The sequence below is a fragment of the Euphorbia lathyris genome, chromosome 4 (genome assembly GCF_963576675.1).
Source record: "Euphorbia lathyris chromosome 4, ddEupLath1.1, whole genome shotgun sequence".
In the NCBI taxonomy this organism is placed as follows: Eukaryota; Viridiplantae; Streptophyta; class Magnoliopsida; order Malpighiales; family Euphorbiaceae; genus Euphorbia; species Euphorbia lathyris.
The window spans coordinates 58500471-58522479 of NC_088913.1; the positions used below are offsets into that span (position 1 = coordinate 58500471).

At 35.4% G+C, this 22009-nt stretch overlaps 1 protein-coding gene across 2 annotated transcripts; it reads left to right on the forward strand.

The window, feature by feature from the left end:
* Window positions 1-248: 248 nt before the first annotated feature.
* Window positions 249-6925, forward strand: LOC136226317 (glycerol-3-phosphate dehydrogenase SDP6, mitochondrial). Of its 2 annotated transcripts, XM_066014725.1 has the most exons (7): window positions 249-780; window positions 1555-2028; window positions 2906-3237; window positions 4382-4542; window positions 5156-5414; window positions 5896-6194; window positions 6612-6925. In XM_066014725.1, exons 1-6 carry the CDS (start codon window positions 411-413, stop codon window positions 6190-6192), a joined length of 1893 nt encoding a protein of 630 aa, XP_065870797.1. In that variant the 5' UTR covers window positions 249-410; the 3' UTR covers window positions 6193-6194; window positions 6612-6925. The 2 variants fall into 2 exon arrangements, with proteins under 2 accessions (XP_065870797.1, XP_065870796.1); XM_066014724.1 differs by lacking the exon at window positions 6612-6925 and having other exon boundaries at window positions 251-780; window positions 5896-6576.
* The last annotated feature ends 15084 nt before the right edge of the window (window positions 6926-22009 follow it).

A 22009-nucleotide genomic window follows, 5' to 3' on the forward strand; every position in this document is an offset into this window, starting at 1 on the left:
AAAGAAAAAAACAAAAAAGAGAAGGCCAATTTGACTTGGACTTCCAGTTTTTGAATGAATGAGATAATTTCAAAATAAAGAAGAAGAAAAGTGACCAACAAACTCACGGATCCCGACGAAGGCCACAGCCATCACGGATTAACAAAAGCCTGTGTGTTGTGGAAGCTTTTCCCTCTGGGTACGTCACGTGTACTACTTTTCCTCCAACTTTACCTTTTTACCCTTTTTCTCTAAAGATTGTCTTTGGTACCTTATCTTTATAGGTAATTGTGAAAATGGCATTCTAGGAAATCAACATTCGAAAGGACCGATTCCCAATGCGAATATCGGGGCGTTCCCATAACTCATAATAATATTCTTCGATTACTTGTGCTCCATGCTTCCAACTGCCACCTCATACGCATCTCACTATGTCCTCCGCCACTCGCTTCCGTCGTCTCGGCGCCGCGGCCATTCTCACTGTTGCCTCTGCAACCGGAGCCTCCGTCTTTCTTTCTCCCACCATTGCCTCCAACGACCGTGCCGGTGCGCCTGCTCTAGACGCCGTCAAACAGAGAATCACTGATCCGAATGCCCTTATTCCGTCTCGAGCATCTCAGGAGTCGGTTTTGATTGGCGCTACTGCTGCTAATCCCCTCGATGTTCTCGTGATCGGCGGCGGCGCCACTGGCACTGGTGCAGCGCTTGATGCTGTCACTAGAGGACTTCGTGTTGGTCTCGTTGAGAGAGAGGATTTCTCTTCTGGTACTTCTTCACGTTCCACAAAGCTAATTCATGGAGGTACGACGCCTTTAACATATGAGTATCATATATCCAAATTTGACTCGTTTGAGAATATATTGTGTTGGCGTTTCTATTAGAACCTCAGGCAAATTAATTACCAATTACTTAAAATATGATCGTGAATCCAATAGCACTCATAAGGGGAAATGTGGTGGAATTATGCAATTAGGACCCCTTGCTTATTCTCTTGTTGATGAATTTGATTTTCTTTACTGCATACCCAATCATGCTGTTGAAATTTATTTCTCAACCAGACCTAGACTTTTCATTAATCTCTTCTGCTTTGCATTATGTTGTGGCTATATTATTGAATAATGGAATTTGAGGCATGTGCGCGAATCGTCTAGGAATTCGACTATCCAGTGGTGAACGTGATTAGTGTGGTGCAATTGAGATATTGGATTTACTGCAACCGTGGAATCAATGAATACTCTTTATGTTTTTTTCTTTTGGCCGTTGCTGACACTGTTTTTAGATATTTCAAATTATTATTTGCCCAGTCTTGCCTATTTGTATCTCTTTTAGTGACATACATATGAACTCTTAATCGTTGTATGTACAGTAGTTCATTATATCATATCATTTAAACTGCAATCACTTCCTCAATCTATTTCATACTCACAGAAGTACAAACAAAACGAACACAAAATCTAATATGGCTGGTTGAAGATTTTATTTTCTATTTATAAAGAAGAAAAGAAAATAGCTTGTGAGCATTTTAGTGAATTTGCTATTTTCTATTTACGAACATTGAACAAATAATTTTTGCAGGAGTTCGCTACTTGGAGAAAGCAGTATTTAATCTTGACTATGGGCAATTGAAGCTAGTTTTCCATGCACTTGAGGAGCGTAAACAGGTGATAGATAATGCACCGCACCTGTGCCATGCTTTGCCTTGCATGACACCCTGTTTTGAGTGGTTTGAGGTAGTATACTATTGGATGGGATTGAAAATGTACGATTTGGTCGCAGGACGACATTTGTTACATTTGTCCAGATATTATTCTGCAGAAGAGTCTCTTGAACTGTTCCCAACTCTGGCAAAAAAGGGTAAAGACAGGAACTTGAAGGGCACAGTGGTGTATTATGATGGGCAGATGAATGATTCACGGCTTAATGTTGGCTTGGCATGTACTGCTGCACTAGCTGGTGCAGCGGTGCTCAACCATGCAGAAGTGGTGTCTTTACTAAAAGATGAGGCTAATGAACGAATAATAGGTGCAAGGATCCGTAATAATATATCAGGTACAACAATTATCTCTTAACAAGTCTATATTTTCTCAGAACCTTCACCAAGTAACAGCTGTCTTCCAACTGGAACACTTTCACCTCTGAAAGGAAAATAAAAGTGATGCAGAAGGATCAGGGATGTACTCAGTTCTGCTCACTGTTCTAAGATTTCTTTTAGAAAATGAATTGGTTATTTAATTTTGATTTATAGCAGAAATTAAAAACTGATCCATTTAGGAGCAATGAATGAACTGTTGATTTAGTTGTGCAATCAGTTGGAAAATCCATTAAAATTCTTTCAGCTAAAATATTCGAACTAATATCTATACTTGGGCTTAAGTCAGTTCCTACAGCCAAGTGTTTCTCACAAAGACAGGCTTCCAGTATTAGACAGAGGAAAAAGCCACCCTTGCTCATCAAAATCTTTATACTGCCCATCAGTTCTAGTATGTCACATCTTAGGCGTTAATAAGCATTTCCCCTATTAATGACAACAATGGGACTGTCATGGGGTCACCAATACAATTTGTAAAACACATAGTAGAAAACAAGTTCAATTATTTTCAAGTATTATTATAATTCTGGAAATTCTGGAAATCCTGGAAATTTTCATTTGGAAAATTATTTCAATTGACAAAAATCTCCAATTCCTCACAACCTAGAGAATCTTTGCTGAAATCAAACTTAATTCTCCAGGAGCTATTTTCAACCACTATTTTATTATTTATTTGCCTTTTGTGTTGGTATTGCTTATCAATTGTTCCAGGATATCTGTCAAAGAATCAAAAGCAAATGCCCAAGGGCACGTTATTATACTATTTGTGTTTTGTACATATACTTTTTTGTTTGTGTGACTACAGGCTTATTGATGATTGGTTTTGTGTGTCACCAGGCAATGAGTTTGATACCTATGCGAAAGTGGTTGTTAATGCGGCTGGACCATTTTGCGACTCTCTAAGGAAAATGGCCAATAAAGATGCACAATCCATGATTTGCCCTAGCAGTGGTGTGCATATTGTTCTCCCTGATTATTATTCTCCAGAGGGAATGGGCCTGATTGTTCCCAAAACAAAGGATGGTCGCGTTGTTTTCATGTTGCCTTGGTTGGGAAGAACAGTTGCCGGAACTACTGATTCCAACACTATCATAACTTTGCTTCCTGAACCACATGAGGATGAGATTCAATTTATACTAGATGCTATCTCAGATTACCTTAGTGTCAAGGTATGTGATATTTTGCTTTTATCAAATTACAGTGACTAGTTTGCAGTCTGTGGCTTCATGAAATAAAAATGTAAATTATATATGAAAATAGTTGACGTGCAGTTGAAAAAATAGTTTGCATCATCAAACAAACACTACGCTATAGTTTTCATGTTCTTACATGTGTTCTCATTCAATAGTAGAAGAATTTCCCACCAATTCTCCTGCTAATGCAATTTAAAAATCCATTTAGTTATTGCTCAATTAGGTTTGTCAGTAATCAGATATCAAGTCATAATTCCATTTTGTGGATCATTCCCTTCTTTCATATAACTGAAATAGTCAGTTATAAGATTTTCTTTTTACTGAAACATAGAATCTCATTCAGAGATATTATTGTCAATTGCAGCACAACACGAGTGTAAAGTGGACAATTATGGAACCCACTCCTCCATATAAAAGAATCAGCTGCATGTGCAAAAACATGAACTTGATTCACATACCTATGAACAAATTAATATATATGAAAATGGACTTGGGGTTTACCTCAGTATTATGGTCTTGGTATTCCACACAGTTGGTCATTCATAGAATTGAGCTTTAACCCATGTCATGCAGCTCAAGCCCAGTCAGTTGATCTCTGTGTGCCAAAACGTGCAGCATATTGTTACTCCACAGTCAAAACTGATCTTGATTTTCATTTTGAACCCAAATGTCAATTAGTTAGTTCGTTGTGTTGGCGCTCTACCGTGAAAAATATATATTGTTCTTGCATTGGTCAGTTACTGTGTGTTATATTAATTTCTCTGAGTCTACAATTCCATTATTTATCATAACTACGTGTCCACTTTTTTTCTCTCTCTTTTGTGTAGCATTTTCTCTGAGATGTCCTTGTGTTATCCATGTCGTGTCCAATTTTTGCAAATTTCCTTGGTTAACAGTCTATGGTATATGATGCTATGAATAGGTTTCAAACTGAGGCCTAGTTGCCTACTACGTTTATGAGAGTACATGGCCTAATTGCAAATGCCAAAAGGGCGATTTGCTGTGTGCATATGCAACTACAATTATTTAGACAGAACATTGAGAGCAGACATTTATTGTGAATTGGCCCAGCTTTTCATTTGTTTTGTGCTCGATATTGAATAAAAGACATAATTTGTAGGTACGCCGCACAGATGTACTTTCAGCATGGAGTGGCATTCGTCCATTGGCAGTGGATCCATCAGCAAAGAACACTGAGAGCATCTCCAGAGATCATGTTGTATGTGAAGATTTCCCGGGTTTGGTCACAATCACAGGAGGAAAATGGACTACCTACCGAAGGTAATTTTTTATGTAGTGGTCTAATTCTTTATTTGGTGAGTTGTGATAAGTGATAAAAGAGGGTCCCTGAAGTGGTTTTAGGCCCAATCTGTTATTGACTATTTGATAACTCGACTAAGCCTTGACATCAAGCTTGATTGGGCCGCCACTTTACTTGGTTTAGAGCTACATCTTTTAAAAGATCTGTGGTCTCTTATCATTATACCCCCCAAATTTATTTATGGTTTCTCCTCAACTTTTCCTGAATGATGGCACTTCCACATTCCAACTAGTGCCCTCATTACTAATGAGAACTATTTTTTATGTTCCGACATGCATCCTGGCATTCTCATTCTTTTTAACGCTTTATGTCTTCATCCATGGTTCTCCATTTAAAGATGATACTTTAAATTTGCAAAAGATGTATATTATTCGCATTAATTTGGTTGGTAGAGACTTACTGCTTGCCATCAAATAAAAAGGCATAGGGATGTAACAGCTTATTGCGGCATACTTTTATATCTTCTCAGCAAATACACTCTTCCTGCCTTTTTTTTATCTTCTTTATATCCTTCTGTTATTTGGCCTTCCTAATACATGAATCAAGTACAACACTTACTGGTAACATTTTCAGCATGGCAGAAGATGCTGTTAATGCAGCTATTAAGTCTGGCAAACTAAATCCGGCAAATGAGTGTATAACTCACAACTTGCGGCTTGTTGGTGGAGATGGGTGGGAGCCTTCATCATTCACAGTGGTTGCACAACAATATGTACGCATGAAGAAGACTTATGGTGGTAAAGTTGTTCCTGGAGTAATGGACACTGCTGCTGCTAAGCACCTATCTCATGCGTATGGAATAATGGCAGAGCGAGTTGCTGCCATAGCTCAGGTTGGTTTGGCATTTCTTTATTTTTCCATTTGTGCAGCCACTTATCCACTTGTTTCTCAAGTAGCTTAGAAGTTAAGCTGGACCGGTTTTTAGATTCTTCCCGTCCTCTCAATCTTTGTGCATTCACTTGAACACATAGTTGGGACTAAATCCTTTTTCAGCAACATAGTTAAGATATGTCTTCCTGTTTTTAGATTGTAGTTTATGTGGCGATCTACAAATTAAATCTAAATTCTTATCATTTTAAAATTAGAAAACAATGTCTCCCTTCTTTGCAGTCCATCGAGCATGTGCTCTATTAAATTGGCTTCTAGTGTTTGAAATAGATTCTATCAATTTCATCATATCTTGTGTCGTTGAACCTAGGATCTACCCATCTAGGTACGATCACACGACACAAGATATGTGAAAAAAGTAAAAGCTTTTGTTCTGTGTTCTTTTATGGTGATTAATATTTATAATTCTTCTTTGTGCTATTAAGAATGAAGGTCTGGGGAAGCGACTAGCACATGGCTACCCTTTCCTTGAGGCAGAGGTTGCCTACTGTGCGCGACACGAGTACTGTGAATCTGCTAATGATTTCATTGCTAGGAGATCAAGGCTTGCTTTCCTGGATACTGATGCGGCCGGTCGTGCTTTGCCACGCATTATTGATATACTAGCTGCTGAACATAATTGGGATAAGGGCAGAAAAAATCAAGAATTGGAGATGGCCAAAGATTTTTTGGAAACTTTCAAATCTTCAAAAAATGCTCAGTTCCACGATGGGAAACATTAACAGTGAGTTCCCAATTGTCAACATCACTAATTCAGTTAATATAGTAATAGATTTGTATAATAATTTCTTTCTTTAGGCTCTTGAATTATTAGGCTTAGTATTTAAAGAGCTCATTTAATTTTTTTTATAATATTTAGTTGCCATAATTTCGTAGCCCTGCTGATACAAAGGTGGTTTTGAGTGTTCATTCAGCAGATTGCTACAACACAATGGATATAGCTAGCTTACACACAACAGATAGGCGTTAGCTACCAAAATAATGTTATTTATGAACATTGTTCCAGTCTAGTTTGCTTATGGGCATTAAATATAAGGGAAAACTCATATTTAAGCCTTTCAATTATACAAAATAAATCTATTGAGACTAGTTTTATTCAAGTGTTCTATTATTTTGTGCTCATTTGACATTGCCTTTTCAGATTCTAAAAGCAGTTTTGGGAGCAAAAGGGAAAGGTAATGAAAGCTACAATTTGTAGCTTTTGGGAAATCAGCTTAGCATGAAATAGGGTTGTAAATGGGCTGAGCTGTTTGTGAGTGGTTCAACATTTGGCTCTATAAAATCCTGACTATGTTGGGTTTAATTCATAAAAAAGTCGAGCTTGAGCATGATTTTAAGGTTCGATTCATAGGCAACTCAAAACTCGGCTTGAAAGTTTGCGATCGTGAATAAACTCAATTATAATGTTTATGAACAGGTTCGTGAGTAAGTTCGGTTCGATTACTTTTTTTTTTTTTTATAATAATATTTTCATAAAGGCAAATGTAAAACTATAAAGTTTTATAGGTTTTAAAAGTATGTAGCTTATAAACATAATTAATAAGCTATTCATGAGCAAAACTCGTGAATAAATAAATGAGCGAGGAACAAATAAATGACCTGTTTGCAGGCAATTTATGATTAAAGCTTTCTCCTCGGCTGGTTCTGGTGGTTTATTAAGTGTTAGCATTATTTCACTTTAATGAAGGTTAGGTGAAGCATTAAGAAATTAGAAGAATTTAGTTTGTTTCTGCAGTTGGGCTAATGTGGTAAAAAAGCGACAGCCCACTGCTTGAACTTGAGCTTCAAGTTTCAAACCAAATGATTCATTTGTTACTTCAACTTGAACTTAGAACCTTAAGAGAGTGTTGCCCATTGTACGGCTTACCAACTTCACTTGCCTCTGTACAAGGGCTCGCCTTGGGGAGGTTACGGATCATTTATACTTTTTCCATTATTATTTTTTGTAACGTTTTAGGTATTTCATCAACATTAATTTAATATTAATTAAATTATTAAAATGACTAATTTATTTTTAATGCTTTTCATTCTAAATCTTGTATTATCCATCCAAATAATTCTAATTAAACCTGAGAGAATTTTTGCATTAATATCATATTTATCTTTTATTATAAGTGAGTAATTTGAGAAAATAATGTTAAATGTAAATTGATAATATACAACTACATGTTTACTTTGTTTTTAAACAAAGTAAATCTTACTTTGTTTTTTCTACCATTGAATGATCTTACTTTATCAAAGTTCATCACCATCCAAATGGAAAAAACAAAGTAAGACTTACTTTGTCAAAAACAAAATAAGCATAACCTAATCCTACAACTACATATAAAACTAAACAATTTAAATAACTCAAAATGATATATAATAAAAAAGACGGAGGGAGCAATACACAGTGGATTAAGATTTAGGAACATGTATTTAGTTAATGACCATTAAAACTAGCTTATTTTCACTTGGATTCTGCCAGTTGGTCAATCAAGGTTCAAGTTTTTATTGTGAAAGTCAATAAAAACTTACCACCTTAGTAAAATAATCAAGTCAACATGTTATACGTGTAAAGTCAAACATATCACATTAACAAAAATTGCAAGTAAATTTATTGTTTTGCTCCTAATAGTATAAAACACAATAATTTGTTTATAATAAAAAAGTGTTGTATTCTTCTATTTATAAATACATGAAAATAAATTAATATTTTTTAATATTATTTTGGTTTAATACATTAAGAGTCTCTTTCTTGAATTTGACTCAAAAAATTTATTCGTCCCTTGAATTTACAGAGTGTTATTATTATTAATCCATTGAACCTACTTAAAGTGGCATGATTAATTCACTAAGTTTACATGATATATATACGATTGGATTTAGACAATTTGAAATGTATATCATGTTAAGCAAGTTAAGATGGTCAATAAATCACTATAAACAAGTTCAGAAAACTAATAGATCAATGAAATAAATTAAAGTGATCTATAAATCATTTTTTAAAAGTAAGTTTAAGAAACTAACCGAAATATTCTACAACTCCTGCTCATTCCTATCGAGATGTAGATAAATAAGCATTTAGAGGAAGTCCAATAAAATCTGCAGATAACAAAGGACATTTGTCTATATTATTATTATTATTATTATTATTATTATTTGGAGGAAGTCCAATAAAATCTGCAGATAACAAAAGGACATTTGTCTATAATAATTATAATAATAATAATAATAATAATAATAATAATAATAATAATATTATTATTATTATTATTATTATGTATAGCTTGTGGGGGAGGATTTTGATTGAATTATTTATAGAATTAAGAATTTATGGTACTCTATTGTCACTGTATTTGTATTTTGTGTGTGTCTTTATATAAAAAAAGAAAGAAAAGGTGGTTATGTTATGGGTTGAGATTAGGTGGAGAGTCTATAATGTGGACCAATTAGAAAAGAGAGAAAGTGATGAATCTTAAATCTCCAACTGTAAAAAATAATTGGAATTTGGAATTATGGAAAGAGACAGAATTATAGAAGGAAAAGGGTCCCAACCTAAACATATTCATTCAGTTGGAAGGTCATGTGATTTGCCAACAAAATCCTCTAATGGGACTTCTACTTCACATGCTATTGCATCAATGCATTTATATGTTTCTTTCATTTGCTTACCTTACTTTCACTTTCTTTCTTTTAAGGAGGATTGGGATCTTCCAACTTTCCTATGGGTTGTGCTACAAAATACATGACCAATCTCAAAGAAATTACTTGGGAAGCTTCACCATCCTTTCTAAATTTCTCGTGTAACTAGATTTTATCTGGAAAGAGAAATGGTTTAAAAATCGTTTAACCAATCTCAATTCGATTAATCGAATTCTTTTCTTTTCTTAAATATTCCATAATAACACGAGAGAATATACCATACCCCTAGTTTACCATGTTTTAAGTAGACTAAGTTGGTGAATTGATGTCATTTAACATCTTGATTCAATACAACAATTACACCATATACTTGTATATTTATTTTTTAGTTATAAATTGAATTGAATCCTAGATTTTCTTTAGAAGGAAAAATATATTAATAGTTCAAGGACAAAATTACATCATCACTCCAACAAGGGTAAGAAAATAAGGCCCCATGGTCCGTAAGAAGTACTAACATAAGATCATACCTCACTAGACTATGAGCAACCTGATTGGTTTGTCATTTAATAAAAAAGAGTTTGAAACCTTCAACTATGACAATTAGACGAGATACTCACAAACTCCGAGTAAGGCTCCCTCTTGATAAAAAGCCTTAGCCACCAGTTGACAATTTGTCTCGAGCTCAACATGGGACAAATCATGCTCCTTGATCCACGATAAGGCCTCTTTCACACAAAGGGCTTTCGCCAACTGAGCTTATAAGCAACCCGAGAAGATTTTGGTAAGATTGCCCATAGTCACCCCAAGATGGTTACGAATAATAGCTCAACAATGAACTAGTCATAGTCCGCAAAGATGGCAGCTTAAGCATTTAGCTTCAAAAAAGAGTTGGGGAGTCTAGTCTAATGCTCACTATAAAAGGGGAAGTCTTTGCATGAGACATGACATAAACTTTAGCTTGTGCTTCAAGGAACCGAGCTAGGTGGCCAAGAGAGAGGTTCACAACTACAACGACATTTGGGGAAGGATACGTGGCCTACCAAATAATCTCATTCCGATGGCGACATTTACTCCATAAAATCACATATGCTTTTCCAAGAGTGTGTTTGTTATAAAGATGCAACATGTGCTTGAACAATGCGATAAAAGAGTCAACCGATAGAAGAAAAAAAGATGTACAAATTAGTTGTTGCCTAGTACTCTGACGCAAACTAACAATCGATAAATAGGTGAAGCGCATGCTTTCCAAACTCACAACACATACCATAAATATTGTCAACATTAAGACCTTTTAGGTATAAATGTTATCTCAAAGGGAAACAAGACGAGCATATTTTGCATAGGACTAGTTTCACACGAGGTAGAATGCGAAGATATCAAAGGTTCTCCCATTCAACTCTTTGATTATTGCTCGTAGTCATCGTAAGAAGGCTTTCTGCCACTAAAAGGTAGTCAGATTTAACATTATAAAGTCATTTCTTATCAAAACTCTAGTGGAGGTATTCCTAGTCCTCATTAGAACCTTAAGGAAGATTTAATATTTCTTTGACTTCATCTGATGAAAAAATGGCTTGTAGCAAATTTATATCCTAGTAAGAGCATCCGAGAATGAATCTGATATAAGGTAATATTTGGCTTTGAAGAGTCTACTAATAAGAGCATTTGGATTCTGAATGATATTCCAAACATGTTTACCCAACATGGTAAAGAGCTCATCATACCTCAGTTCTCTAGTCTAACACATAGCCCATCCCAAGAAACCCAATGGATGTAATAATGACCTTCTAGACTTGACCCATACCATAAGGAGTTCATAATTTTTTTAATTTCATCATAGAGAAAACTTGAAATGAGGAAGACACACATCCAAAATTCGTAAAAAATCATCAAATTCATTTTGTTCAATATATATATACATTGAAACCAAAAACATATATGTATATATGTAAATCAACCAAATTAAGCCTTAAATCAACATAATCAAGTAAAATCTGAAATTCACATAGAAGCATAATCAATAGCTTCATTTGAACCGTAATTTCACAATAAAAAGCAAAATCATGAAAAAATCCCAATGTACAAAATACCTGTATAAACCCTAAGATGTCAATTTCTGAAAATTCTTTGATATAAATATATCCATATACATAAAACTCAAAATATAGTTGATAGTTACTTACATTGGCTATTAATTGACCCGATCGATTCTTCTCTAAATTATGTCTAAGACGTTTTCCCTCCAAACGTTTCCGAAATTCAAAAACTCTTCGGTTAGGACTTAGATCTATACATAAGGATGCTATATTTTAAATTTCGAGTGATTCGGACGGTCGAATCTCCATAAATCAAAGAAACGGTAGAGAAACGGTTCGGAATCGATAATCTGCAGAAGAGGTAGAAAGAAAAAGAAAAAGGAAAAGAAAAGAAAAGAATAATGTTGATGGCCGCTGGAGATTTGGGATATATATCCCAAATCCGGCAAAAATCTCATTTGGTCCTCCATCTTTATATAATCTTTAAAAATTATCCTAAACTTTTAATTTACACATAAAATCCTTAAATTAACTTCAAACTTTTTCTATAACACCAAATAAAAATCACACACCCAACAATTATAATATAGATTAATGTCTAGGTATAAATTTTAGAAATTTAGACACGGACGTGACAATTCTCCCCACCTTAAGAAATTTCGTCCTCGAAATTCACATTCACATTCTCTAATCTAAATTCTCTTCCTCAAATAATCTCCAAGATCACAAAATTATTTCACATTATCGAGATTCCTCATAATCATAAGACCACAAATTCTAAGGTTTCCTTCCATTAACTTCATCATTTATCCATATCCACATCATTGTAACAATTATTTATACATAACTCTAGTACTCTAAATTTCAACCTAGTTAATTCCATCACCATAATCCACAATAAAACTTCAAATATCATATAGTCATATGATATACTTTATATTCAGATCTTCCTAACATATATCAAATCTTACTTTAATAAAGTGAAATCACAATTGATTCTATCAATTGCATATATATCAAATATATTTCACCTATCTCCAAGTTCTATAGACTTCAAAAATCACTTTTGAACCGCTAATATGTGTGATATTATATTTTTCTTAAACTTCAAATAATTCGAATCAATGATTTGTATCAATATATAATCTTACTTCATCATCAATCAAATATAAACCTTATATCGATAGCATATTTCCTCGATGAATATCACCTTGACTTATTTATTTTCGTAAAACCTCTATAATCAAATCCTTACAATAAGAAAAATCAATATAGATCATTCTTCTACCCATCATCCTACATCTCATTAATAACTCCAAATAAATTTAAGTTTCTCATCAAACTATATGGATAACAAATACGATTTACTTAAATCGCAATGTGAAAGTTTTTGAAATATCCAAGCAATATCCTCAAACACAATAAAAGCCTAAATTTTTTATCATGTCATTCAATTTCTTTATTTGATCTATAAATACTCAATTTGATCTTTATGTAAATTTAGACTATAATCCTCGAAACTTCAATCTTTTCTCCAAACCATATAACCAAGGAAGATAGAGTACCTAAATTGCGATAATCAATTTCCTCTAAACTCCAAATGATATCTTTACACCCATAAAAGTCAATAAATCTATAATATCATTCGATTTTCTTATTTAACCTAGAAACACTCAATTTGATCCTTATATAAACTTAAACCATAATCACACAAACTTCAACTAAAAATATCTTCTATTAACAATATATATAATACAAAATTTCAATTATCAACATATATATCCTCTTATATCATAGTTATCGCTAATTTCCTACCTCAAACTGTGCTTAAGATCAGAAAAATTTGTCCTCAAAATTCATATCTTAATTATTTCCTCAAACACTATTTAAGCTTACCAAATTTTCATATTTAATCATCAAATCATGAACTCTAATATATTCTCCCACTTTACTTCTCATTGATCACTAGCATCGGTATCTCTCTGAACATCATTTATATAACTCTCAATAATTCTAAACCTCAACCCAATAAAGTTCACCAATAAAACAGTAAGTTAAATTTCAGATCTCATTATTCAACTTAAGATTCTACTATACACTAAATTCATGTTATAATCTCCCAATCATTAATCAACTTCCAAATCCATTAAATGAAACCTCCATATTTTATCTTTCTCAATCTCATGTCTATTATCTCCAATTGATCACTTTATCATTTCCTCAATCTCCTATAGTCCTAAGAAGACCAACTTATCATGTAAACCAGTAGCAATGTCTCTCAAATAAGGAGAAAAATCAAAGCAAAAACCAAATTCTGGTTTAACGCTAAAATGACCAACACATGTCGTTTTCAGCATAACTTTTCCATACGGAGTCTGATTAAGGCAATTCAAAAACCATTGGAAACGTAAGATAATAATAAAGAACTTTCATTTAGGACTCCATGACAAATTCGGCCTATATCTAGTCGAAAAATGCATCATAAGATTCACATACGAATCTGATTCTCCCTCAGCACCTATATAGACAATTCTCTATTATCTCTAGCTCAAAGTTATGACTTACTCATAACCCATATCACCAAATATCAAATAATTTACTATTTTTCATACACCTAAATATTGCTAACCATCAAATCTCATTTCTACCCATCATTAACTAGTTACTCAATCCTCGAAAAATTTCAAATTATTTCTTAACTATCACCAAATATTCATATTCCTAAATTACTATCAACCTTAGGTCCGAAGAATTTAACCTAGAGCTCTGATACCAAACTGTCACACCCGACCCTAGACAACCTCAATCGGCATCGGGCGTGAAATAAAAAGATCATAATCAATACTTAAGCGTCTCCAAATTATCCAACGCCATTATATTACAATTGAATTACCAAAGTTCTAACCATAATTCTCACAATAAGCAGCCAACTTCCAAACCCCGCCTAAACGGTCGGTAACCTTCTCTATATCCTGTACTTTCTCACCTAAAAACATTAAAACATTTAAAAAAAAGTGAGACAAAAATCTCAGTAAGAAACTATCGGTTATAAAAACCAACTTTACTTAACATAGCTACATATATACATTGATAAAGGGATTTAATCAAAACCTTATAAAATATACTCAAAACGTAAGTTCATAATATAGTCAAAGTAGTAAACCAAAACCATAAAAATATATCATCTTGTATCCATTCTTGAGTTCAAAACCTTATAAAATATTGTAATCAAATAAGTGTTTTATCAAACCAACTCATATTTAATCAAACGTAAAACCTTATATCAAAATCAATCATAACCGAAAACATAATCCAAATGAACTTAAAACATTGTATCCATCCTCGAGTTTCTCCCCTTAAGTATCAATCCATAACCACATATATAGTCGAGACGTCTCTTAACATTGCCTATCCCATATGGTCTTACCCAACACTTCGCTGCCATACCCAATAGGTCTTCAAACTGTGTACACAGGCCATGTCCCTCACTGAACATGGTCTTCAAATATAAAACCACCGATCCGGATAACTCTCGATGGATATAAAATCATAAAATCATAACGTACTCAAATTTCCTTTCACAATCAAATTCCAAACTATTTAATAACCATAAATCATTTGGCTTCAATTAGCCCTGTTGTATCATAAAAATCATATTTGGACTTCAATCCAAAATTCGTAAAAAATCATCAAATTCATTTTGTTCAATATATATATACATTGAAACCAAAAACATATATGTATATATGTAAATCAACCAAATTAAGCCTTAAATCAACATAATCAAGTAAAATCTGAAATTCACATAGAAGCATAATCAATAGCTTCATTTGAACCGTAATTTCACAATAAAAAGCAAAATCATGAAAAAACCCCAATTTACAAAATACCTGTATAAACCCTAAGATGTCAATTTCTGAAAATTCTTTGATATAAATATATCCATATGCATAAAACTCAAAATATAGTTGATAGTTACTTACATTGGCTATTAATTGACCCGATCGATTCTTCTCTAAATTCTGTCTAAGACGTTTTCCCTCCAAACGTTTCCGAAATTCAAAAACTCTTCGGTTAGGACTTAGATCTATACATAAGGATGCTATATTTTAAATTTCGAGTGATTCGGACGGTCGAATCTCCATAAATCAAAAAAACGGTAGAGAAACGGTTCAGAATCGATAATCTGCAGAAGAAGCAGAAAGAAAAAGAAAAAGGAAAAGAAAAGAAAAGAATAATGTTGATGGCCGCTGGAGATTTGGGATATATATCCCAAATCCGGCAAAAATCTCATTTGGTCCTCCATTTTTATATAATCTTTAAAAATTATCCTAAACTTTTAATTTACACATAAAACCCTCAAATTAACTTCAAACTTTTTCTATAACACCAAATAAAAATCACACACCCAACAATTATAATATAGATTAATGTCTAGGTATAAATTTTAGAAATTTAGACACGGACGTGACAGAATGTTTCACCACAATCCACGCCAACCAACTGACCTGAACCATTTCCAACTAATCTGGCTTTATAGCGCTCAAAGGAACCATCTGCATGTGTTTTGTGCCTGAAAATCCACCAACTACGAATAACATTAGCATTTTGAGGATGGGGTATGAGTACCCACGTCTTATTTTGAATTAAAGCCTCAAACTCATCAGTCATAGCCTGTGTCCAATTTGGATCACTTAGTGCAAGGATTGGTGTCTTTGGTATGGGGGAGATGATTGGCTGTGTAGAGACTGAGAGATTCAGCATACGACGTGGTTTTCGTATGCCGTGTTGAGCTCGTGTGACCATATTGTGTAATGTGGGATGTGAGGGCTGATCTGATGGTTCAGTTGGGGATTGGATAGGAGAAGTGTCATTGCTGAGTAATGGGACAGGGGATGGCGGGGATGATACCGTGCGAGGCACAGGTTGACGCGAAGGAGAACTCAATTTGGAGCTGGACGACGAGACAGACACGGGAGACAGGAATTTAGGGGACGCTGACGACGATGCAGACGCTGGAGACCGATGCAACGGGATTGACGCAGAGGACGGAGGAGACAGAGGGGACAGGGGCGACTCGGACTCCACAGACGGGATAAAGGATGGGGTTTGCACGGGAGATTGGTCTAGGCGACTAGTAGGTAACAAGCCGCCATCGACTTCCGCAGCAGTCCCGGAATTCAATTTCGACGATGGGTTGTTTGACGAGAATGGAAACTTGGATTCGTCAAACACGACATGTCTCGAGATTATAATTTTATTATTGGATGTGTCTAGACATTTATACCCGCGATGATTGGATGGGTAACCGAGGAATACACAAGGATGTGAACGAGCCTCTAGCTTATGACGTGACACAGAAGGGATTAAAGGAAAACACAGACAGCCAAAAATGCGTAAATGGACATAGGTTGGGTCTGTTTGATACAAGATTTTAGTTGGGGAGTGATATCCTAAAATTTTGTGTGGATAGATGTTCAACAGGTACGTTGCTAATTCAAGAGCATGATGCCAAAATTTAAACGGGACTGATGCATGATTCATAACAGTGCGAATTATGTTATTCACTATGAGAATTGTTCGCTCAGATTTGCCATTTTGAGAAGAGGTGTATGGGCAGGAGAATCGAAATTGCATTCCGTAAGTGTGAGAAAATTGACGAAATGAATTGTTATTGAATTCGCCCCCATTGTCACATTGAAATACTTTAATGTCGCGTTCGAATTAGGCGCGAATTAATGAACGAAATGCAAGAAACACGTTAAAGACTTGTGATTTATGAGCTAGGGGAAATGTCCATAGAAAATTTGTGTAGTTATCAAAAAACAAGACATAATAACGGTGACCACTTGAGCTTAAAATTGGAGATGTCCATATATCACTGTGAATTAAATCAAATGGCATACATGCAGAATTATAGGAGGACTGAAATGGTAATTTGACTTGTTTTCCATTAATGCAAGAAGAACACACAGAAACATTTGGAACTTTATTACAGGGCAGCAAATTTTTATTCAACAAGGCATTCAAAACAGGAAGCCCTGGATGTCCTAAACGACTATGCCAGACATCAGAAGACAAAGCAGTAAACACAGAAGCGGATGACGATGACGGAAGGGAGCTAGACGCGACTGGATAAAGATCCCCGCTACTGTTACATCTCATGATATTGGTACCCTTCTGTAAATCCTTCACAGAAAAACCCAAAGGGTCAAATTCAACAGAGACACGATTATCTTTAGTAAATTGACGAACAGAAATTAGGTTTTTGATAAGATTAGGAGCATGCAATACATTATTTAGTCTCAAGGGTTGGGTTTCAATGTTTAACCGTTGTTAATGAAGTGCCCATAACTCTTCTCCGAGTTCCCAAGCACGAAGTAAAACACGGTGAGGTTAAGTTAGAATCAACCGTATGAGATGCAACCAAAATAGATTGCCTCTAATTAACCAACACAAGATCAAAGAAAAAGGAGATAGATGAAATTAATCGATCGATGGAAGCCGTAAGAATTCTTGTCCTCGAACTTGGGGGGGTCGAATTCTTTCTTTTTCTCTAAGGTAGGGATTTCGAAAATCACTTGTGCTAGTTAGAGAGGGTTAGTCGAAATTCATGTATAGAGGGGGTATATATAATCACTTGTATCTAAATCCTAGTTAGATAGGAATAGGTTACTTAATAGGAATTCAATTCGGAATAGAATTCCCAATTATTATCTCATTATATATATATCTAATATATCTAGGATAATAATAAATAACCTAATTGGATAATAATAGGAGTATATTAATCTAATTAAAACTCCTAACTTAATTATCTCTTAATTAATTTAATTCATATTCCTAATCAAATTAGGATTAATAGAATTAAAATAATTCTTTATTTATTATATATAAATTTCGGCCCCCTCTAATTAAATGGGCCTTACTGGGCTCAATTGGGCTTCCATCAATTAATAACATCCATCTCTCTTTTGGTTCCAAGTCTTATGTGTGATCCATTAGGTTCTTACTACTTCTGGCCGTATGCAACTATTAAATTAATTTCTTCAAGAATTATATTTAATCTTTGCATAACGGAATGATGTACTGAGTATGTTATTGGCAAGTCTGTAATCATTCCCCCAGAGTCCGTTAAGAAGACAGGTTGATTCTGTCATTAACCTTTCCGTATTAGTTACAGTATAATTCGATCCTTTATCAACTACATCCTTGAACTGAATCTTATGACTATGGGTGATGTCAAGTCACATATAGCGAGACGTTCGTTTTACTTGTACAGGCCGAGTCAACTCAAATAGATAGGTTAAGTGAAAATCTGTATTTCTTACTCTTAAGCTATCACCTTGCAAGGATTTAGAGTCGAGTCTTCCACAAGCGATCCTTGGATGTATCTCCCATTATTCGGGAGTGATAAATGCTCAATCCAATGTATAACTACCCTGACATTACCTCGTGTGACACCCAACCTTTGCCGTTCACACCCCAGAGTCATCTCTGTTAAGGATCGTGGGACAGCAGGATCAAAGTCTCACATTCAGTAATTCAGGATGAACAATTAACATTCCTTTGAGTCTGAGGATTAGTTATACCTATTAATACCAATGAGATGAACAGGTGACAAGGATGAATCTACCCATCCTGTTATCTCAAATCGGATCCCCAATCCTAATGAACAACGTTTCATCGGATCTATGTAACTGTCCAGATATCTGTATATATGAAGCTTATGAGATCAGCTTTCTGTCGGACAGAAGACATTGTTACATACAAGTCTCAACAGTGATATATCAATCCTAAACATATCACTTGACTTGGGGTGGTTTTAAGTTTATTAGATTATTATAAAGTTTTGTCTCACTTCATGCTTGTATGAACACTTTATAATCACTTTAAACAAACTTACGGATTTCCTTTTATTAGACTTTATTTAGTGCTTAAAAGGGATTGCCTTTATATAGTTATAAAACATATATCTCATTAAAACAAATGATATAAAGAACAATTCATTTACATTAAGTTTGTATCCTAGAACAATTGTCTATAGGACACCAAAACCCCAACATGAGGGACTGATCATGTTTAAGTGAGCCTTCTGTGTGTTTGGACGAGGACCCAACAAGCCGGGTTGCTGAGGTTGGCGGCCCTGATTTGCCCAATTATTGGACGGGTAGGGGCAAGGAGGCGCTGCCCATGGCTGTTGCGGACCCCAATGCATGGAATAGCCCTATGGCTGAGAGTAGCCGCCGCGATTGGAGGAGCCGAGATGACGCGGATTGCCGAGATAGCTGTGTATGCCGCGGTAGTGATGGCGACCTCCCTGCCTGCCGCCGCGGTTGTAATGACTAGGACGAGGGATAGCGGATCGGCCAGGTGGGGATTGTGTCTAGGCAGGGTCGGTGGTGGCGGCTGTGAGGGCGACAGTGTCCTGTGGTGGGGCGATCTTTCGGGCATGAGCCGTTTCCTCCAGAATGAGCATGGAGCGGGCTTTCTGAAATGAGGGAAGAGGATCACCGTGTCTGATTTGAGTACCCACAGTGTCATAAGCATCAGACAGTCCAGAAATAAGTTGGAGGACCATTTGATCATTTGTCACAGGACAGTCTACACTTGACAGTTGATCAGATAGAGACTTAAGGTTTTGGCAGTATGAGGAGATGTCAGAGAAGTTGTCGAGTTTGATTTTGGAGAACTCCTATTGAAGGAATAAGGCCCGAGAATGCTTGTTGTCAGAAAAAATGTCTTGTAGCTGAGTCCAGGCTGACACTGCAGTGGAATCAGATTCAATGATTGTGTGTAGGAGGTCAATTGAAATAGTACTGTATATCCATTGCAGGACCACAGCATCGATACGGGACCAGAGATCGGGGTTGGATTGGGCGAGGGCGGTAGGAGTGGGAGGAGGGATAATGTGATCAAAGACTTGGAAAGCTTTGGCGTGTAGTTTGAAGAGGGCGGACCAGGCGGGATAATGACCTTTTTCTATGTCAATGGTGATTTTGATGAATGTAGAGATGTTGGAAACAGTAAGGGAAGGATGGTTTGTAACTGTGGTTTTAGTATTGTTGGTGTGAGAATTGACAGTGTTTGTGTTATTGGGTCCAGTAGAAGAATTGTTGGAGTTGTTGGATGTGTTCGTCATGGTGGATATTTGATGGAGTCGATCGTTATTTAGGATATAGGGGAAGGATCGGTTATGAAATTACCGGTGAAGAGAAGGGAGGTAGACGGAGTTTCGGGTGGCGGCGGCAATGGCAGCCGCGGCGGTGGAAGTGATGGTCGGGTAAGGCCGAAGAAGATAGAGTTAGGGTTGGAGAGAAATTAGGTTAGCTCTGATACCATACAACAAATTGGATTCTTCCGTAATTGTTATTGATGGTAAATTGTCTATTTATACAATATTACAGTTTGTGTTGAGTTCAATGACTAATCTAGATACAGGCCTGTATATGAGGAACTAACTGTGTGATACAAAGTTATCTACTAAATATATTCTCTAATAGTGGCCAGTAGACTCTATCATAAGCCTTTCATATGTCAATTTTGAGGGTCACATTTCCAATTCTACCTCTCACAGGATGTAATGAATTTCCTCAAAAGCTAGCAAGACATTATCGCCTATGGATCGACCTTTCAAAAAAGAGGAATGCTCCATACCAATAAGACCTAAAAGGTATAGTTTGGGCCTATTAGCCAGAACCTTCACTATTACCTTATAAATAATGTTGCACAATGAAATAGGCCGAAAGTCCTGAAGGGAGGCCAGACTATCGCCTTGGAAATCAGGATAATAAAAGTTTCCTTAATAGTAGTGGGAAATATACATAACCTCAATAACATTGAACAAGCAGAGATTACATCGTCCTTTATAATGTGCCAAATTTTTTGGAAGATAAAGTGGTTTAGACCATTTAGAACTAGAGGCTCGTCTGAACTCATAGAGAATATAGTCATTTTAAACTCCCTAGAGGTGAAAGGAAGAACTAAATCCACATTAGCATGAGCGTTAAGTTTTGACGTGATATACTCAAATTGGGCTCACATAGATTTGGTTATCCTCGAAGATATCATAAAATATGACATAATCTGTTGTTCAATTCCTTCTTTATCTTCAACCCAGATCATAGAATCATTCTAAGTGATTCTATTATGGTCCTTATCGAGGCCATAACATGAAAATATTTATTATTACTATCCCCACTATGCAACCAAATAGTTTTAGGCCATTATTTATAATATAACTCCTCATGAGCTAAATGATTATCTAAGTTTTGATGATGCTTCAACACACAATACGAGGGGAAACTGCTTAAATCTTGCATCTCACGCAACAAAACCCTCTTGCAATCCATGAATTTTATGACCTTGAAGACTCCTCCAACACTCTATCTCCAAGTTAGAGAACCATTCCTGGAGAACCTAAGCATTCTCAAATCCAAAATTCTAACCTTTATAATCATGAACCAAGAGAGAAGAAGAAATACATAATAAGATTATGGTCCGAGGCATTCGTTACCTAGCAAGAGAGAGAAGCAAAATGAAAATAGTGAAACCAATCCTCAGTAGACATGGAACATCCAAGTATTTCTTCCACAAACCTAGTAGTCCACTTCCTTTTTTTCTAAGTAAAGTTATAACCTTCTAGAGAGGGATTAGTTAACCCATATTCAGTGAGTATAATTCTGAACCCTTTGAATAACCACTCAAGATAAGGATGCAACCTAGACTTCTCATTAGGCCTAAAAAGGTCATTAAAATATCCTATAACACACCGAGGCAGATCAAAGACATTTTTAAGAGATCTAAGCAAGATCTAGGTCACATGACATTGAGGGTTATCAAGGGCTTCGTAGAAACTAGTACATCTCCAAGAGGGAGA

Bases quoted from the DNA above. Each gene is read 5' to 3' on its own strand.
- LOC136226317 (XM_066014725.1), top strand. From the start codon at position 411: ATGTCCTCCGCCACTCGCTTCCGTCGTCTCGGCGCCGCGGCCATTCTC. The intron at 781-1,554 runs GTACGACGCCTT...TAATTTTTGCAG, and splicing joins CACAAAGCTAATTCATGGAG to GAGTTCGCTACTTGGAGAAA. The intron at 3,238-4,381 runs GTATGTGATATT...CATAATTTGTAG, and splicing joins CAGATTACCTTAGTGTCAAG to GTACGCCGCACAGATGTACT.